This window comes from Betta splendens, chromosome 4, assembly GCF_900634795.4.
Source record: "Betta splendens chromosome 4, fBetSpl5.4, whole genome shotgun sequence".
NCBI lineage: Eukaryota > Metazoa > Chordata > Actinopteri > Anabantiformes > Osphronemidae > Betta > Betta splendens.
Window position 1 is genome coordinate 8,276,447 of NC_040884.2, and position 20,185 is coordinate 8,296,631.

General features: G+C 41.0%; 2 protein-coding genes and 1 long non-coding RNA gene across 5 annotated transcripts; 1 reads left to right on the forward strand and 2 right to left on the reverse strand.

The window, feature by feature from the left end:
- Positions 1 to 1,206: 1,206 nt before the first annotated feature.
- LOC114854442 (afadin- and alpha-actinin-binding protein-like) lies at positions 1,207 to 6,460 on the forward strand. 2 transcript variants are annotated; one of them, XM_029148847.3, is made up of 14 exons: positions 1,207 to 1,344; positions 2,519 to 2,624; positions 2,979 to 3,121; positions 3,314 to 3,517; positions 3,623 to 3,733; positions 3,830 to 3,965; positions 4,082 to 4,157; positions 4,388 to 4,568; positions 4,676 to 4,823; positions 4,953 to 5,089; positions 5,248 to 5,421; positions 5,525 to 5,642; positions 6,106 to 6,229; positions 6,311 to 6,460. In XM_029148847.3, exons 2-14 carry the CDS (start codon positions 2,606 to 2,608, stop codon positions 6,453 to 6,455), a joined length of 1,716 nt encoding a protein of 571 aa, XP_029004680.1. In that variant the 5' UTR covers positions 1,207 to 1,344; positions 2,519 to 2,605; the 3' UTR covers positions 6,456 to 6,460. The 2 variants fall into 2 exon arrangements, with proteins under 2 accessions (XP_029004680.1, XP_029004681.1); XM_029148848.3 differs by having other exon boundaries at positions 5,251 to 5,421.
- An 898-nt stretch (positions 6,461 to 7,358) lies between these two features.
- LOC114854420 (vitellogenin-like) lies at positions 7,359 to 16,200 on the reverse strand. 2 transcript variants are annotated; one of them, XM_029148778.1, is made up of 35 exons: positions 16,131 to 16,200; positions 15,737 to 15,767; positions 15,434 to 15,465; positions 15,146 to 15,297; positions 14,808 to 15,059; positions 14,564 to 14,725; positions 14,329 to 14,477; positions 14,097 to 14,247; positions 13,838 to 13,995; positions 13,602 to 13,767; positions 13,397 to 13,522; positions 13,071 to 13,289; positions 12,771 to 12,988; positions 12,596 to 12,693; positions 12,387 to 12,511; positions 12,201 to 12,302; positions 11,990 to 12,109; positions 11,730 to 11,916; positions 11,559 to 11,652; positions 11,299 to 11,484; positions 11,076 to 11,217; positions 10,787 to 10,997; positions 10,087 to 10,709; positions 9,958 to 9,999; positions 9,780 to 9,860; positions 9,453 to 9,659; positions 9,234 to 9,376; positions 9,018 to 9,150; positions 8,798 to 8,921; positions 8,534 to 8,714; positions 8,358 to 8,452; positions 8,179 to 8,273; positions 7,911 to 8,088; positions 7,590 to 7,745; positions 7,359 to 7,513 (listed from the first exon to the last, which is right to left on the reverse strand). In XM_029148778.1, exons 1-35 carry the CDS (start codon positions 16,162 to 16,164, stop codon positions 7,416 to 7,418), a joined length of 5,271 nt encoding a protein of 1,756 aa, XP_029004611.1. In that variant the 5' UTR covers positions 16,165 to 16,200; the 3' UTR covers positions 7,359 to 7,415. The 2 variants fall into 2 exon arrangements, with proteins under 2 accessions (XP_029004611.1, XP_029004610.1); XM_029148777.1 differs by having other exon boundaries at positions 9,958 to 10,002.
- Positions 16,201 to 17,614: 1,414 nt separating this feature from the next.
- LOC129603960 (uncharacterized) lies at positions 17,615 to 19,960 on the reverse strand. The gene is made up of 3 exons (XR_008694410.1): positions 19,125 to 19,960; positions 18,880 to 18,929; positions 17,615 to 18,663 (listed from the first exon to the last, which is right to left on the reverse strand). It is a non-coding gene; the product is annotated as an uncharacterized LOC129603960 (long non-coding RNA).
- Positions 19,961 to 20,185: the final 225 nt, after the last annotated feature.

Genomic DNA, 20,185 nt, shown 5'->3' on the forward strand with positions numbered 1-20,185 from the left:
TAGTTGAAGTCACCCCAGCATATGGTTCAATATAAAAGTAGTCATTAGACCACAGAATATTATCCCTGTAGCTAAGGAGCTGTAGTTCGACATATCCCCTAATACAGCCTACATTCACAACATCTCTTTAGGTTACTGCTTTTATAAATGTGAATGCATATCAGCTGGTTTGCCATTGTTTGTTCTTTGAAAGAGAAAAAGGATTTATGAGGCTGAGATTTGAAAAGACCCCATGTAAATAAAAAGTTCCCTTCAAGCAAAAATAGTTTGGGCGTGTCTGCTGTTTTCTTTCTAAGGAACTATTGTATTATCCAAATCTACTTCTATTCAGATTGTAACCTAAGATCTGTGTTTAGTGGTGCTGGTCTTATAATGGGGGATGGGGCTGCTAGTTATTCCCAGTGGACAGGGCTGCAGTGCCGATATTTTTAATGTGTTGCTTAGGTGGCCTCAGCTGCTGCTCTGTGCCCCTCCCCATCAAACCCTGATGGCTTTATTTAAAATTCAAAAGGACACAAGCTTTGCAATTTGACTCTCCTGTCTTTCATTAAGTCTCATTTCTACTTGACCCAGCAGTGCAAGGGTGAGATGACAACATGGTGGCTTGCAGCAAAGGGAAATGACTGTGCAGACCTGCACAGGATATCTGAATCTACAGGAGTTTCAGTACCAGTTAGGGACTGAATTTGGGCTCAGTATGAAATTAAAAAAGAGCTGATTATTGTATTAAACTGTGTCCAGTAAGTCACTTTACTTTCATTAAATCTAGGGGAAAGAGTGAATTAATAATTTAAAAAAACTGAAGTGTTATACGTTTTGCTGAACTATTAATATAGGAGATGACACAGTAGCACTCAGGTTATAATCATGCTGTTTTTATGTTTGTAGATTTATTATGTTCTATTTCTTTATATAGTAGAGAACACGACTGTTCTTATTATCCTCTACACCAGTGTCTCTCGGAGGTCTAACCACATATCGCCGTAAACAGAAATATAGTGTAACGTTAGTACAAACATTTGCCTCCAAATATTTTTAATTATTTTCAAACGTATTTAGATAAGAAGAAAAACTAGTGACTTTCCTAAGTTTGCCATTCTGCGTATTTTGTATGAAAAAGATTTAAAGAGAAATACAAAACACTTGAAGGCATTTTACAGCTAACAGCCAATCGCATTGAGCCGTGCTCGGTTGCTAGACAACGAGCTGGCCAATTAGCGGCCTGTTTGGTGTGTGTGCAGTGGCGTTTACTGTCATTTGGACAGACAGGAGTAAAGGAGCAGCTTCTCTGTCTGGAAGCAAGAGGGAGTGGAATCGAAGATATAAACGGCCACGATAATCGCAGTAAGAACAGTGAACATTGTATTATGCATGTTTTGCTAAATGTTTTACTTGCTTGCTGTCATTACGTACTCTCATTCATATAAACGTGTGGTTGTTTCGAGGTGGGGCGTAATGTAACGGCGGTAAACGTTCAGCGCATCTTTTATCTAAGTGTCTAAACTTAATTAGCCCTGAGTGACGTAGTAAAGTAACGTAATGCTGTTGTATTGATAGTTACAAATTATTACTTAAGCTGTAGCTAGCACCGTTCAAACAGTAACACAGGGAGCTGAAGTAGTGTGACGGTTGCTGTACTTTGGCAAATACACATGACTGTTAGACGACGCCGGGAGTTTGAGTCATCTGGTCTCTTACTGTACTCCACGTCCACCGTTGTTGCCCATGTGTCAGTTCCAGGACTCAGAACTTGCATAAAACCACACTATTTATTGAAGAAGAACCAACACTGATTGTGCTTCAGCTGCGCAACAGTTGCATGTAAATCTCATTAGAACATAATATTCATGCATTGTCTTTAAAGGAGTTAAAGGTTAAGGCTGGTGAGGTTAAGGCTTGTTGAGTAGTCGCTTTAAGAAGGGTCTAGGCTTGTTAAGCTTTGAGGTTGAAGGCTTGCCATCTGTTTTGCCAGACTGATTAAGTATCACTGAAAGCAACATGTCGGCCTCCTGTTAACAAGACCTAGTATCATAATACAGTATCTATAATGTGTGGAGAAACACAGTATGGTCCACGAGAAAACTGTTAAATGTTGTCTTGTATAAGTTAAACTTAAAGTTATGATTAAATGCTCCTTAGTATGTGTATTTGTTTCTACCCAAGAAAAAAATACCTTTGCTTTGTTTGTTGTTCATAACGTGGCTTTTAATGCAAATCTCCACACTGTGTGTCTGGGATTAGTCTGATCAGCTGATGATAAGAGCTTTGAAATAAGATGCTGGCGTGCTCCCAGCTTGTTAAACTGTTAAACTATCAGACGTGCGTGTCCTACAATGTAACAATATGTTAAATGTAAAACCTCATAATCTGTTATTAATAAAGAATTTAAATGAACCAACCAAGTGTGATTATGAGTACACTAATTTATAGTAAGTATATGTGTTGCCTTGTTTACATTTGTTGCCTTTTAATCCTGACTGTGTTGAATGGGAGCTGCTAATCTGAACTTCTATTTCAGGAATACACTGCGTGGGTGGATCTTGAGACCAGCACATGTACAGTATTAAATAATCCAGGAGCATAGCCTTTAGGCTACACTGCAACAATGCCTGAATCGTCTCTGGGTGAGATTTCAAATATCTCAGCATGTGTACAGTACTACAGATGAGACATTTCAGTCTCTCTCAACAGTCAGCTGAACAGTTACATGCTAAGACAATTGTAAACAGAGACATACAGTACCTTCTGAAGATAATAAAAAGGAGCACTGTACAACTAAAAATACCTACAAGAACTACAAAAGTAGTGTATAAGTTTGACCTAGTTCTTGTGCTTTTTCCTAATGTATGTTTATATTGTTAATTGTATTTTTTCAGTGTATCCTCAAGTTTTATAGAAATTTGCTCTTGTCTAGCGTCAACAAATTAGCGTAGACATAAGCATTGCACATATTTGACAAGCCCTTTATTCTTCTGAAGTCAAGGACATTCACAGTAATGAATGTGGAGCAGCCCCCTCAAGACAATATAGCCAATCTTTGCCACTGCACAGAAGCTCCTACTTGCTCGGTACCTTCTGCACAGAGCAAAACGTTCAAGAATGTCTGTCACACATCAGTCAGGTTGGTGTCCTTGTATGCGTCTTTGGTGTAGTGTTAGTGCACTTATTGGTTTGTGAATAGTAATGTGTAATCATACATGTTATTGGTTTGACTTTGAACCGGTTATCTTTGAAATGATCCTGATAAAAAGGCTTCTTACAGTATAAACCAATTTCTGTATTATTAATCTATTTTTTCTTGGTTCTTTTGCAGGAGGTATCATCTCTTGGACTCCCACCTGCTTGGAAAGATTCAGCTGGTAGTTCACAGCTAAATGTTGTGGCTGTGCTAAATTGCATGTATGACCTGATTCAGCTGCACCGCAAGGGCCTTCGAACCTTGGAAAACATGGAAGTAGAGCAGCTTAAATTAAGCAGCAATGTGGACTACCTGCAGTTCACCAGCACTCGCTTAAAGGCACAGTAACATCCATACCCAGTGTTTTCATTTTATATTAACATAAAAATTATTTATTTGCTTTTATGCATTTTAGTCACTATCCATATTACTCTGCTATTGTAGGAGCAGCTTGAAATTTCCAAAAGAGAAAACACAGGACTGCTTGAGAGAGAACGGCAGCTACAAATGAAAGTGAAAAGTTTGCAAAACTGCCTGAAAAATGAAAAAGAAGAGGTACTCTCTTTGTAAAGTTTGCTTCTACTAATTGCAAAAATGTTAAGAAAATCCATAGACATTCAGACCTAACTTGTTTTATTTCTCTTTTGTTAGGTGCAAAAGCTTCAGAATGTGATTGCAAGTCGGGCCAGTCAGTACAATCATGAGATGAAAAGAAAGGAAAGAGAATTCAACAAACTGAAAGAACGTCTGAACCAACTTCTCATTGACAAAAAGGAAAAGAAACAAGGTTAAACTTGGTCTAGTGCTTTTCTTTATCAAATTAAACTTGTATATAGCCATGTCATGTTTAATTAGATATTTTAATTTATGTTTGATTAAAATTTAGTTTGTGCTTCTTTGCAGCCATTGATGTACTAAACAGCATTGGAAGAGCGGATGGCAAGAGAAGCCTTTGGAAAACTGAGAAAACAGAGGCAAAGTAGGACGTTGTATTTAAAAATTAATATAACAACAGTATAGATTGTACATAATAAACACCTGTTTTGTGCATTTATTCATTCAGTTTATCACAGTTTTTCTCAGTTGCACCAATATATATTTTATCATAAGTTGTCATGAGTGTCATAAGTTTGTTGATAACTGTGCTGTGTAGAAACTTGCCATTAGTTTAACTGTGATTAGTGAATAAAAACTGTCTGTGTCCACAAGGCACGAGGGTGAGATGTATAAGACTATACTGAGTGACTACGACACCCGGCAGAGGGAGCTAATGCTGGAAAATGCAGAGCTGAGGAAAGTGTTGCAGCACATGAAAAAAGACATAGTGTCCATTTTAGGTTCCAAAAAGCTGACTACAAAAGGAGAAAAACCTGATGATGGTTGTCTACAGGTTAGTTTTCACTTAAAATTAATTAAAATAAACGTCATCTTTATCTTGTCTTGCAGACTTGTTTAGCAGATGTGTGGAACTGAAATGTATTTTCATTGCCATTTTAGGCTGACTCAGAAGAGGAAGATGAAGTGTTTAATTCAAGTATGGAAAGTGTAGAATTGAGTTGTGTTCATGTGAGGGAGAAGCTCACCAACAGTATTCGTCTTCAGTGGAGAAGACTCAAGAGCCATGTGGAAAGACTGGACAGCCAAGGTTCTTGGGATTTATGGGGCTTAGATTGTTGTCTAATAGGCATTTTCATAACCCTGGTGCAGCAGAAGACTTGTTTCTTGCTCAGATCAATAATTTAATAATCAATAAAAGTCTGTTTTATTTTTTCAGCATCTGTGGCACAGATGGGCGAGAATGAAAACTCTGACGCTGTCACACGAGAGACAGACAAGGAGGAAATGGACAGGCTAAAGCTGGAGATCCAGCAGTGCAAAAACTTTATTCAGACCCAACAGCAGCTCTTGCAGGTAATAAAACTCCTCAGTTGCAAATGTTATATGACTCAGATGGACTGACATAGAAATAGACTGTTCTTATGTTTGCCCATACCTGATCTGTGTTTGTATGATCTTATTGTGTCATTGAACCATCCATTTGATGTCTGGTGTTGTTTTCATGCTTGTAGCAGCAGCTGAGCTCTCCATGTGATGAGGAGACAGCATCCCTGCTGAGCAACTGCTACATGCTCCAGGAGAAAGACCGTCTTAGAGACGAGTGGAAGACACTAGAGGAGCAGAGAAAGATCTTTGAGAGAGAGAGAAGGAACTTTACAGAAGCAGCCATACGACTAAGCTGTGAGGTGTGAAACCTGGCATCTTTTTATAAGCTTTGTACTAAGATGACTTTTTACATTTATCTTTTCTATCATTTTTAACATGAACCTCATCTGATCGAAATTGCAGAGGAAAACGTTCGAGGAGGATCGTGCAATGTGGCTCAAACACCAGTTTTTAAAATTTAGTCCATTTGAAGAGTCAAAGAAATTCCAGATGTCAAAGTCCAAAAGTGCCTTTTTAATATGTGAGTGTTGTTCAATACTAGTCAACATATAATGAAATCACATTACACTATTGGTAAATGCACTTGTATAGCGCTTTTCTAGCTAGTGGTACTCAAAGCACATTCACATTCACCCATTCACGCACCAAGTGACAGCAGTGACCTATGGTTCACCATAAGGGGCAACTTGGGCTTTAGTGTCTTGCCCAAGGACACTTCAGCACATGACTCGGGGAAACCAGGAATCAAACCACCGACACTATGGTTGGTGGCCAGCAGCTCTACCACTGCCGCCCCTTTTGTGTTGAGGCTGTCATGCAAGATATGTGCATCCAAAACTGCTATTGTGGGACCATGTTTTAACATTTGCATATCGATCTAAAACAGTAGGCTACACTGCTTTTCTGTGTCTTTTTCTCAATAATATCTTTTTGTTGGATAAGGACCGGTTAATTCTAATTTCTGTTTTTTATTTTGTCTAAAGCTGAATCACAGGTGGGTTCAGGATCAACTACTGACATGCTCATCAGACGTCCATCTGACACAACATCCCCAACACACTGCGTTCCGCTAGCCACAACAGACCTGCATTGTACCCCTTCAACCAGGTACAGTGGATTTATTTGAGCATTTTGTCCCCATGAGTGCAATTATTATATTGTCTTTGACTCTGTGATTTGTGATGTCAGTTCAACCAAACCAAAGAGGAACACTGAGCATGAAGAAGGATTAATGTTGTGTAATGGAAACTCATGCAACGGACACGCACCCCTACAGTGGAACAAGTCTGAAGACCACAGCAGCCACACACAGGAAATAAACAGCTCTTTGTAAAGCCAGACGCATTCATCTTACATCTTTATGTAAATGTTTCAGTGCACCTTAGTGGTGAACCCCAGTAAACTTGAAGGTAGATTATAAAGCTATTCAATAGCTGTTGAGGCCAAAACGAGAGTTCTGGCTTTGTTGCTATTTTGAGTGATCTTAATCCTGTAAAATTAAGTTTAAAATGTATTTATTTGTCTAGTCTCTAACGTCTAAGGATGATGTGTTTTCTGCAACTCGTGTAACAACCAATCAGATATCAATATCAATAGATGTTGGTTGGCTGAATGTTCAGCTGGAGTTGCCTCTGTTAGTTTTTATATCTCTAGCCTTCCAGTTTTGTTATCATGTCAGTGTTGTCAATAATGTTAAGTATGTAGAGTTCATGCTGCTGTTTCACAAAACGCAATAACAAAGCTAGATTTAGTTATGACTCATGTACAACGTAAGACTGTGAAATGGAAGATACAGCTCGCTGTCTAATGTGTAGTAGATACTGAAACGAGACGCCTCAAATGTCAATGCCAATGTAGAATGTTCTTTATTTATGGAATTTGTTTTGACAGATGAAAGATAATTCTTGCATCAGTAAATGTGACATACAGTAAGAGCTATACTTTTAAATAATTCCTAATACATTGTTGATGCACTATATATTGTTCATCATCTGACCATTATTGTCCCCTGTTGAAAACACCTCAGCTCCATTAAGCTACAATGGCCAGTGTCAACTAAATCAATATCAATGCCCCAAAAAAAAGACTGTGCCTTTGCTAGATTTTCACCTGTGTTTTAGATACTGATGGTTTAGTAACAATATCATTTATATATCATTGTTGTGCTACTGCTAAAACTTGTTGACCATTTGATCTGTTTTAACTGTGGGGTGAACTCGAACTCGACTCAGAAAAGTTATTTTGCGATGCAGTTTATTTGACATTAAATTAAAACATGACAGGAAAGGTGATGTCAAGCGCACTGAGCAGTGCAGCTGCAGGCGAGGTGAGCCTCGGTTTTTTCCCTCAGGTCGTAGACGCTGCTCAGGTCTGCTTGGTTCACGGCCGACTCTGTAAGCGAGAAGGAGCACAGCAGTTGGACATGAAGCAGTTTTGTCCAGATTTAAGGTTAGCATGTCACACCTACCTTTAGGTTGGCAGTGGAAGTCAGCAGTAAGGGTGGTGGTCTTCACAGGGGAGCAGCCAGGCAGGCAGCGCAGCACGGGCTCAACAGAGAGGCATCTCAATTCCTGATCGTGACTGTGTTTCTCCAGCAGCACTGGCGCAAATTTCATGCGGCACTCTGTAAAGTAAGAGTGGAAATACAGAACTCAGTAATTGCAGACATGCTGTGTGACTATTGTAATATATATATATATATTCACTATGTGAATGAATGTATATTCCATTGTATATATCAAAGTGGGTGAGAGGGTGTTTCTGTTCCACAGAGAACCTGGAGACTCACCAGAGGTCACACTAGAGGTTTCCCGGCAACTCTTGGCCGGCAGAACCCAGGAATGGGCGTAGGTGACTGTGTTCTTGGTTAAGTGGCCATTAGGCATGAGGTACTCCTGTCGGACTTCCCCATCAGCCCTTCCACACAATCCACAGGTCTGGGCCTTCATCCAGTCCACAACGCTCACCTGCATTGTAAGATGAAATACAACACTGTAGACTGTGCTTGCACTTAAAGGCAACAAAGCTTTATCTTCCGTAGCTGATGGTGGATTTACCCTCAGTGAGTTCTTGTCAAAGTAGACCTCATGAAGACCATGGCTCAAAGCATTCACGGAGATACCCTCATCCTTTTCACTGATCTGGACACCAGCTGTAAAAGAAGATTATTCACTGTATTAGCACCATGTGGTGTAGTTTGTTAGTTTACATGGATATTTTGAATGTATATAGAAACCTGTGGGATGCTGGTAGGGCAGGCTGGTAATGGGTATTTTCATGCCATTAACATTCAAAATGATTTCATTGTTCTTCGGATACAGGTCAATATCACTGAAATCACAGAAATTCATGTTTAATTCCGGTTTGTCAAATTCAAGCCAACTTTTTTTCTAATTTGGAGTGAACACGCACATGTCAGCAATCTTCACGTTGATGTGGTTCTGTTCAGCGCGATCCTTCTTCATCAGAACCATGAATTTCATCTCATCGGTGCAATCCTTCGCCAGAACCTGGTAGCAGGACTGGGGCATCTCATTCCTGAACCTCCTGCTGTTGAATGTGGTCAGCACATGACTGTCAAAGCTGCATTCAGCTGCACAACAAAGAATCCGCTTGTTAGCGCACAGTCCAAAGCTATTTCCTTTTCTTTGTATCTTAAAAGATGTTAGCCATCACCTGCCCCAGCCTTGGAAAACAACTGCAACACTTTATTAGTGAGGTCCTGGGAAGGGTGGAGACCTTTGATTTCATTGAGCGGCAAAGCAATTGGAAGACTCAAACCCAGTTTATACATGGAGCGCTGTGGAACAATGGACATCGTTAAGAAACTGTGGTTTAATGCTGAAATAAATAGAAAAAGTGAATATCACTAAATGTTTAGTGAGATTGCACGTACCCTAGGTGTTTTACAAATTAAATCAAGGCTTCTGTCAGCTGTTGCCACTGCAGTAACGGAGAAGTGCTTGGGGCTGTTTTTAGCTTTTTGCTGGATGACGCCAGCCAGCATGGACGGAACGTACTCAGACACTCTGTGGAGAAAATGGACAAATTACATCTGACATAGTCAACGCTACATGTGCAGAGCCTGAAAGCAACATGTATGAAGTTGTACCTCTTCGCCCAGTTTTTAAGGGCCGAGGGCAGTGAAGTCCATGCCACCTTGACACGAGCTGCAGGGTTTGGACCAACGAGGCCAGTCTCAGCTGTGATCAGTGTGTTGTACTTCTTACATTCTGCTCCCCAGGCGACTTTGGCCTGTTAATAGAAGCAGATGTGGCAGTAATGCATCTGGCATCATGAGAGTAACGCCGTAAGCAGGCTGACGACTTACTGTGACTTTGTGCTTGCTCAGCACAAGTCCATCAGCACAGAGCCTCCAGTTGTTATCAGCGGCGAGGGCAGCCAGAATGACCTGAACTCGTGCAGTGGGTTTGTCCAGGTATGCAGCCAGCTGGTATCCTTGCAGCTTCCTGTCAGCCCTGACAGCACGGAAGATGACGGCAAAAGAAGGCGCTGCTCTGTCGCCAAGGAATTTGTTCTGTGGGATCAGTTGTGGTAAATTGTGTACAAACAATAACAAGTCCAGTGGTGAAAATACAGTATGTTATATATGTTATGTGCTTTTATCTTCATTTAAGGGATTTGTTTCAGGATTTACCTGTCTGTAGATGGCCTCAAAGCTTGAAGCGCTGCTTCTGCTTGTGGAAGGTGATGCTGCGGCAGCTTGAGAAGTATGGGCCTACAAAGGATTAGGTGAAAGGTGAGGATCATCCGCTGCAACATGGGTGCACTCAGTAAAAGATGTAGTCATGTTTTTAAACTTCATCCTAACATACCTGCTTTTTGTCGTGCCTCTGGAACTTGTTGCGATAATGAACCTGCTGTTTCAAAAAGAAATTGTTATCAGATACAACATCACACAAATATACATAGACATGTTCATAAAGCAGTGTGGAAGTAATTACCTTTGAGTGATGAGCACTGGACTGAGAGGAGCTTGAGCTGGCACTGAAGAGTGATGCAAAGCTTGATGCAGAACTAGACCTAAAAGACCTGTTAACGGGTCTGGAGGACTTGAGCTTTTGGCTTCTGCTGCTGCTGCTGCTGCTGCTGCTTCTACTGCTTCTACTGCTGCTGCTGCTGCTTCTACTGTTTCTACTGCTGTTGCTGCTGCTGCTGCTTCTACTGTTTCTACTGCTGTTGCTGCTGCTGCTGCTGCTGCTGCCTCTGCTGCTGCTGCTGCTGCTTCTACTGCTGCTGCTGCTGCTTCTACTGTGTCTACTGCTGCTGCTGCTGCTGCTGCTGCTGCTGCTGCTGCTGCTGCTGCTGCTGCTGCTGGACTTTGAAGCAGTTGCATCAGTGGCCTTTCTACTGGCGTAAGATGAGCTTGAGCTTCTGGAGCTAGATGAGGAGGACAGTGTGTTGTTTCTCAGACCGGGTGCGAGCAGTTTCCTGAGCTTCCTTAAGATTGGTTTTTGCTCTGTGGTTTCTTCTTCTTCACCCAGCTGGATTTGCTTCACGAGCTTTTCTGCAGCTTTTGGTCCAAGTTGAATCTCCAGCTGCAGTTTCTCGATTGCTTCCTCTTCAACTGAGAGTATAGTTAGATATCACCATTACAATGCTTCCTTTGTAGCCTAAGAAATTCGCTCTGTTATGTATACTTACTGGCTGTTAAAGAAAGAGCAATAGAATGGCCTCCAACCAGTTTGTACAGGGCAGTGTTTCTAATGAAAGCGGCATTTCTGGTGGCGACCTTGAAGCAGCCTTTTAGTCCAATGGCAGCAGCTTTAACTGTGTACTTCTTCTCAAAGTGTGCTGCTTTGAGTTTCTTAACAGCAGCTGCCTCATCCTGAGAGAGAATCTCAGAGGATGTTGACTGGAAAAACACATACAGTATAAATTAGAGTGTTTACGTAGTTTACTTTTCTAGTAAGACATTGTGTTTAAACCCTACCAAACTGTCAGAAGCACGAGTATCAATCCTGGATGTGAGATGCTCCCTAGAGACGGACTGCAAAGCTTTGGCAGGAACGATGGGCGTAATTCTTGCAGCAGCAAGATCCTCGACATTCCTTGCTACAGCAAGAGTCTCAATGCTGTTGAAAATAAAGGACCTTAGTTATTTGGGTTCATAAACTAAAAACTGTTTTAGCATAACAGTGATTTAAAAAGCTTACTGTGCCGCAGCAATTTCCTTAGACACTGAAACAGGAAGAGCTTCAATCTTAAAGTTGCCGTCATTGATGTTAAGCCTTGCAGCAATTTTGGCGGGCAGAATGGAGGTGAGCTTAACTCTAGAAACCACTGCAGCCTGGAGTAGTGCTGTGTTTACCCCCATCACTGCATATGTGTTCACAGCAACACTAAAAGGAGGGGACATCTTTCAATTACCTACCATAAGCTCAATTTTAATTTTAGTGCCAGATGTTGTGCCTACCTTGGTCTGATCTCAGTCTCAAGCTGTACGTCTGTCTTCAGAAGCTGAGCGATGTGGAAGTTCTCTGGCAGAGCTGGGGATGTGGTGGCCTTAACTAAGACGACAAATCCTTGTGTCAGCTCTTAGCAGTTTAACAACTGGCGTAAACCGAAGCTACTTTGTTGAACCCACCTTGAACAGCTGCGGCTGCCACAGCAGCGGTGGACAGACTGAGCTCCATAGGAAACCCGGCAGCAGTAGGCATAATGCGCCGCACCTCAGCAGCCAGCACAGGCTTGGCAAAGTGAAAGGAGGAACCAGCCAGCAGCGCTTTGACAGCGTCCCTGCCAAACGCTCGGACAGCAGGATGGGTGGCGAGCTGTAGCAGAAGTGCTTATTGTCAGTATCAATAAAAGCAAATCCCTGTTACAGTCCCTTTGTTTGCATCGTACCCCAACTGCTTGCTCAAACCAGGCTTTGTCAATGTTGGCAAAGGCAATTTCTTGTCCCAAGAACTTGACGTAGACAGAGGCCAGAGGCTTTCTGGAGGCCAGAGACCTCCACTCTGTGAACTGTGGATAGTGGAAACACGAGATATGACTCTTCCCCCAGGTGACGTCACGTCTTCATTACTTTTCTATTACTCAGTGGTTCATTCCTTACAGCTTTGATGACACGCTTCATCTTGGTGACCCGGTCAGCACTTTCAGTGAGCGCAGGGTTTTTCAGAAGAGCCTCCTGGAGTCCCTCAGCTCTCACTCCAAGCTAAAAAAAAAATCAAACATGTTAAAAGAGACTCTTTCAGATTAGAAATTAAATGTCGCTGCAACATAAAGGTGTTTCCTTTACCTCCAAGACATCAGCTTCAGCTCCTGCAAGGCTGGCACTTATCTTAGTCACGATAGATTTGGGCAGGAGGGTGGCAGCATCGTTAATGTAGAAAGCACTAGCAGCGGCACCGAGCATCAAGGGACCTGAAAATGTTCATGAGCTGTGGTTAGAGGTTTGTTCAGTGTAGTGCTACTGAGTACACCACCCAGGTTTGACTCTGGCCTTACTGTTGTAGACGTCCGTGTAGATGGCTTTGCTGTATCGCAAGCTCAGTCTTTCCAGCCTTGGGCTCAGGATTTTGACAGCAACGTTGCAGGCTGCAGCACTGGGAAAAACAGCACAGTAGACATAAGTTCATGTAAATGAACCGATTTACAAAGAGGGATCAGAGAGTGCTCCTACACTGAGGCGTGGATGACAGCAGTGCTCCTGGTCAGGGACTTCATGTGAGAGTATGTGAAGCCAGCGACCTGCAAATTCCGCTCTGTCTTCACAATGTTGGCGAGAGTTGTCACCAGGCCCATCGGGGGCCTTGTCTCAAACACCACTATACATGCGAGCATACGAAGCTCTGAGGGAAGAGACTTATCCATGTAGAGCTGAAGAGCCAGTTCCTGGGTCTAATTTAAGAGAAAGTAAACTCAGTAAAAGTTTCAAAAAGATTTAAATGGTTTCGTCTACTGTTTGGTGTTGGGAGTTCACCATTCTGGGCTCCCTCTTGGCAAGGTTCCTCAAAGCCAAGATGGCATCAACGTGGACTCTTGTGGGCAGAGATGTGGCTGCTGTGCCATGTATGGGCAGAACCTTGGTGATTGACTTAAGGCTGCTGGGATGACCAGCGTTACCCAGAACCTTGAGGAGCAGACTGATGTCCTCAGTCTCACCCTTAGCGACTGCTTCCGCAAGAAGTTCCTGGATGGGCTGAGGAAAGAAGGAAAGGGATACAGTAAGATCACCTTGTCATGTGAAAGAGCTACAGTAATAAACAGTAATAAATGTGCAGAGGACTTTGAGTAATGTTAAATCACCTTTATAAGGTTGGCAGGACAGGCGTCCTCCTCAGCACAGTGTTTGAAGATCATTGTACCGTATCCAAGCAGGACGATCTTACGCAGCACTGGGTTCTCCAATATTTTACTGTCGACTGCCAGAGCCTGCAAGAGATCAACAGTGTGACATGTCTCACCTTCATGCATACTCATAACGACGTAACTTGCGTAACTGTCTACTCACTTTGACCAGCTTGATGGCTTCAGCGTCTGCAGTCACCATATGAACAGATGCAATCAAAGCCTGAGTTGCTTCAGCAGCAGTCAACTCGTTGGCCAGGACCTTTTCCTTGATGAATCTCAGAGCGACATGGGTTCCAATGGCAGGAACCGCATCTAACAGCCACTGTCTAAATATTAAAAAGGGAGTGAGCGTCTTTGTGGTGGTCAAATGTTTCAAATGTTCAGGCAAAACCTCACCTATGAGCAGGTTTGCTTTTGTAGCGACCCCAAAGCATTTCTAGGTCTTCAAACCGGGTGACGCGCAACAGCTGAACGAGCTCCACAAACTTCAGAGGGGCGTCGTCGTGTACCTTCTCCTCATTGTACCTAACCAGGTGATTCAGAGTCTCCACAATCTAAGGACACATCAATGTACCCTCAATAAAGACGTTAGATGCCACGCGTTAATGTTCTTGATACTACTGAGCTTTCAAAGCAACCCATTAAGATACAGTACCTGAGCCTGGGCATTGTTGATCTTCATAAGGTGAATGGGTGTCTGGAGAAGCTCAGTGGAAAACTCGTACTTGAGAGATCCACGGTGACGATACTCAGCCTCAGCAGGTACAATTCTGGCCGCTCGGGTTTCAAGGAACACTAGGGATTGCCTTGAAATCAGTGACAAAAATAATCAATTTGTGGCCTGGTAAATGCTCACATCCAAAACAACATAGTTTGTTTCAGCATACTTTGTCTCCATCTGAGTTGCTCCGTTCAGCTCGCTGAAGGGTGAGAACTGGATCAGCTCATTGACGGTTGCCTCCAGGATCTGAACATTGTTAGCGACGGACTTCAAGATGTAGCTGTATGCTGTGGCTCCTCTCAGGTTCTTGGAGTCCTGTGTGAAACCACATAGTTGATTAATCAAGCAGAATTATCCAGGTGTATTGACACAAAGTGGCTAAGGAATGGGTTTGGATCTACCTGCTGGCACTTTACACATTTCTCAGCATATGCAAGGCCCATGTCCTTCATGATTTTTTCCTGGCAGTGGTTCAGGTCCCTTGTCTTTGTCAGAAGAATGTGTTTTGCCTTTTCATCTTCAGTGATGGCATAGATGGTCTTGCACACGCCCTGAGCTCCAGTCTGTGAAAAAGGCCACAGACCACAGTTCCTTAGAACCTAACTTCCTGGATTTCTAAATAGTACTGTTAGACTTTGCACAGACCTCTTGCAACTCATAGATGTTCTGTGTCTTTTTAATGTTAAGCTGCAGGATGTTCAGGATGCCTCTGTGCATGTTTAGCACTGTGGTTGAGATGCCCTCAGGGGCGAACACTTTTCCCACAATGCCGTTGGCGTACTCAAACTTGATGGGAGTCTTGAGCTGAGCTGCCAGGGCTGAAGTCAGCTTGGTTGCTGGAGCTAAAGGATCTTTTGGCCAGACACCGCTAAACTCATAGAGCTCAGGTTCCACAAGCTGCAGTGTCAGAATATGATTTATTACAAGGCGCTTTGTGTTGTGAAAATGTAGACATGTCTCTCTGCATACGATTTAGCCTTTACCTTCAGCATGTACACATTGTGTTCTGCGGCACTGATGTGAACTTTGCTGCTGACTTTGAGTCCAGCTTTTGCCAGAGCTTCCTCTGGCAGGCCTCCAAGAAGCAATGCCTCATACTTGTACACGTAGGTCTTACCAGCAGCGAATATGGGAACTGGAAAGACAGTTAGTTAGTCAGAGGTGATAAACTGTTTGTCATAACTGTTTTGTTAAATTATTTAATTTAGTTGTGGTCAGTTGGAGAACATAATAATTTAATCATGTACAGTAAATGTAAGTCCTGAACTTACCTAAATTATTAGAATGACCACTGACAATTGAACTGAAAAGAAACAAATAATTACAAATAACAAACAAATAACAAATAATTGAAGTAAATTCTTAAAATTCTAATGTTAAATTATTTTATTTATAATTTTTATATTATTTATTTTATTATTTTATTATTTATAATTAAAATTATATTATATATATATTAAATGAGGTTAAATGAGGTCCATGTACAGATATAGTTAGTGTTAAAGTGAATATAGTTTTACTATAGTTTTATAGTTTTTTGAAATTGAAAAGTTAAGTGAGTTTATTGTACATACCTGTGCACAGTGGGCTGTTTGCTACAGATGCCTGGAAAAATGAACAGAAGCAATTTCCATTAAATCCTAATCTTTCCTTCGCTTTACTCTCTGAAGGGTAATTCTTATCTAATCTAATTCTAATTCTAATCTGCTAAATCATAAAACTAAAACGTTTTTGTGTAAAATGATGCATTGACTTTATAGTTTAATGACTAAAGGGGTAATTCAATTCAATTTCAATTTTATTTATATAGCGCCAAATCACAACAAAGTTATCTCAAGGCACTTTACAAAGTAAGGTTTAAAACCTCACACATCAATGCAAGTTACAGCCGTTTATTTTAATAGTCTTTAAAGCTGCATCTAGACAAGATAAAAATATTCAGAACATGAACACAAAAACTGCACTTACCCACAAGGGCCAGGACAAGCACAACCGCCCTCATTGCTGATGAGGTTGTGAGTGTCTGTAGGGACAAGCTGCCTTTTTATAGGAAGATTTGGTGCTGACAAAGGCCAGTCAGCATTAATGAAGCAACTGAAGATTCCAGACAACCTTAGTTTGGTCCAGATGACAACATGTGTCAGACAAGGACAAGTTAGGGCCACCTGACCTTGTTCTCTGCAAATTGGCAAGTCAAAGTTAGGTGTAATGTTTTATAATTAACTGTGACTTTATCTGAAACAGTACATGAAAAAGAACTCATTGAACTCATTGAATGTTATGTACATTACTGTGTTGTTATGAGACACATCAATTAAGTTTGATCAAAATTCACTAAAGAAATATCCTAAGTAAAGTTTTTTTAGCTTTTTAAAAGAAATTTGGACAAAATTAAAAGGTTTGAATAAAAGTAAAGCGGAATAAGGCACATATGTTTAATTAAACATTGATTATATTTAATTTAATTTTTACCCTTCATGTTTTGTCCATCAGCCTTCTGACATATAGTTTCAAAGTTCATGCAGCGCTGCAACTAATGCTGTTTGCTCTCTTTATTTGGTGGTGAAGGTGACCATGTCATGACATTTCATTGCTAAATGGTATTTTTCCTCATTTCACCTTTGTTACTCATCATCAGCGAAACACAGTTCCAGAAGCTATGGATGTTGGCAGCTTTGTATGTTTATTGGAAATACTCACTTAGGTTACAGTTACTGTAGATATACACGTATAAGTCAATTCAGGTTTGCTGAAAAAGTCATGCATGCTCTAAAACTTACTTTAAGTCCTCTTTAAGTAATAATAAAAAACAATAAATATAAAAATTGGTTAGCAGCCTCACAGCAGGAGGGTCCTGGGTTTGATTCCTGGGTTGCCCATGTGGTTTTCTGTGTGGAATGTAGGTGGGGAACCCTACATGTGCACATCTACGAAGTGGTCTTACTGTTAAATAAGTATAAATAAGTCAAGTCCTGTGAGTGAGTCCAGAAGAGCTTGTTGTCTGTCGGGTGTTCCTGTGCATAGCTTAGTCACACTCAATCACTTCTATCCCGTCCTAGCAAATAATTGATTCATTAGAACCTAATCTATTTTTATATATTATATGCAAAAGCAGAAACAACAAAAAAATACATTTCCAAGTAAATTACCAACAAAGAACAACAAAGAATTACCAACTAACATGAAATTTAAATATTTCAGTGTACACTTATCTATTCATACAGTGCGTAATGCTGAGCATTTTTTTTCTCTAATGTTCTCTTATGGAATCTGATAAAACAACTTAACTATTATTCTTAACACCACAGTTTAAATAATAGTTGTTTTAAATGTGTAGCGTAGACTTTACAATAGCCAACCCTGGCCTTCCCAACCACCCAGTGTGCAATTAGTCCAACCTCTCAAACTAACTGAATGTGGCCTTTAGGATAATTGGTAGCTGTTCACTGTAAGGTACAGTAGCAAGGACTAACATTATGAAACAGCATATTCAGTTATGTTTATAGTCCAATCCCCACATTTATATAAATGTGTCTACTGTATCTACTGTGTGTTTTTGCCATTTAAAGAATGACATAAAATGTCTTTTATTGTCTACTTTCTTTAGTTTTGTGGTGTCCTTTAAGAAATACTATAGTTCCACAATTTAGGAAGTGTAAGTATAGGTTTTTTTAATTTTTCTACTTTTTCTACTCATTTTTACACGTTTTTTTCTTTCTCGTGCTGCTGCTGTGTCAAAATAATTTCTCCCTAATGGAGTCTTTAGCTGCAGCTTATTTTTTGCCTTATTTGTCTGTAATTAAGTGCTAATGTGGGAACGGTGAAAGCCTACAGAGGCATGGTGTGACAGCAACTATTGCTGTCAAGATATTGCATGTGTTTAATACCTTTATTAAAGTATTAATAAAAGTGGTATTTAATATTAAAAGTTCGATCAACTACTGTCATGTATGGTTGATGATACCAGGACTGGAGCCTGTATGTTTGAATATGTATTTATTACAGAACACATTTAATATATAGTATATCAGACAAACTATGGACAATTACACATGCATAAAATAAATTTGTATCATAGAATTTCAAAAACAATTTTAGAACATTTTACTATTTACAGGTTAATCACTGCATAACCTACTGTACCTGGGAACTCTGGTTTAGAAACCTAGCTTTGGTTCTATATACATATTGACCTAATATATTTTTAATTGCCTTTATTAAGGTGTGTGACATATCAAGTGCTAATATAGAACTAGCATAGTTTCTGGAGTGGAACAGGTACAGTAATGGGCAGTTGCCTGGGGAGATGTGAGGATCTTTGTTGTGCTCATCACGTTTTGGAAGACTTTTGATCGGAAGCAGTGCAGCTGACCTCCTTTCTGCTGCTCAAATTCTGCTCATTCTGCCAGTGGGACAGGGATGTTCACAAGGTCCTCCATATAGCAACCTGGGTCCAGCAGGACTTTATTGAAGATGGTCTCCATCAGGTTTTCCACATAATCTGCACCATAACACAAGAATTACAAATTATAAATTACCCATCAACAGACTAAAATATCAAAAAAGGTTGACCAACTGCACACAGAGTAAATATATGGACAATAATATAGATCCGATTATGAATACTACAACTACTCAAATGTAAAATCCAAAATCTCTGTGCAATAAAACTGCCTATTGGCCAACAAATTATAATACTGCTGTTAAATGTACATACATTTGCTCCTGAGGTGAGCAACAACTCTTCGGTAGCTGGAAGGCGCCAGTCTATATAAAAAAAAACATTGTTACATTTACAGCTAGCTGACTAGATAAGAAACACGTACAAGAACATAGCAACAACATACATGTTAGACTTTGATAGAACTTTCCATAACCCAAATTCACAGGTCTACTTGGGCTACGACATACACACGACAGGCTCGATAGTAATTAGAAACACAGCTGACTCTCACAACTTACTGTTGCAGCCAAACCCAAGTGGTACTGAACGTCATGCGGAGGGCTAGCGCTTGCTGCTAACACTGCGCTAGCATCTCGCTAGCGGCTAACATGGCGCTAGCACCTAAAATGTGAGCTGAGTGAATGACCTCAGTACCATATATCACATGATTCGAACCGGACGAATGCTGGAGAGGCTTGGACTCATCCAAATTGCATGGCAGCACCTTGCAACACTGTATCTATCTATAGCTGTTAGCATCAACTGTTCTAGCCATTAGCATTCCTTACACAGGAGGGGAGCTAGATTATAAACAAAGAAGCCTCTGGAGTACATACATTAAATAAATATCAAGCATGGACTTATGTTTGGGAAAGCAGCAAATAGATCACGTCTTGTAGGAACAGAGCCCTTCTTCAACCTCAAGGCCAATAATTAATATACCCTTGTTTTCAAAGCAGCTGGAGGTGAAATGGTGCCCACACATGAACAAGCATTTAGGCAGCGGTGCCAGCACCGCTCCATTTACAATAAAAGTTCTCCTTTCTTGCTCCGCTAGTAAAATGAGAAGGCTGCGATGCTGGTAGGAACAACCAACAACGGAGCACTTTCTGAACCCTAATGGCCCCATGTCAGTTAGTGTCCCCGTGAGTGACTTCTTCTTCTTCTTCTTCTTTTTTCTTTTAAATAGCAGGTGGCAACCAACTGAAGGGTGCATTACCACCACCTACTATGCTAGAGTGCACAGCGAGTGACTAAAACGCAATGTTGCAGGTACATTGAGGGGTCCAGGACCGAAGCTGGTTCTGTGAGTGGTTAAAAGAATGCATACGTACACAGTCTGGTAAATTTGAAACCGATGGTTCTTGAACCGGATTGGATAAACTCGTAAAATGTGAAATAAGTAGGGAGAGTACTTCTAACACACCAGGAGTGTCTTAACATGAACCAGGGAGTCAGAATGTTCAAAAGTGAATTTTGCACGTGCAGGGACGTGTGGGAGGAGCGCTACTAGTAATGGTGGACTCTATGAAAATGTTTGAGTTTTGGCCCTCAACTTTAGTTAACCACTCACCACTCC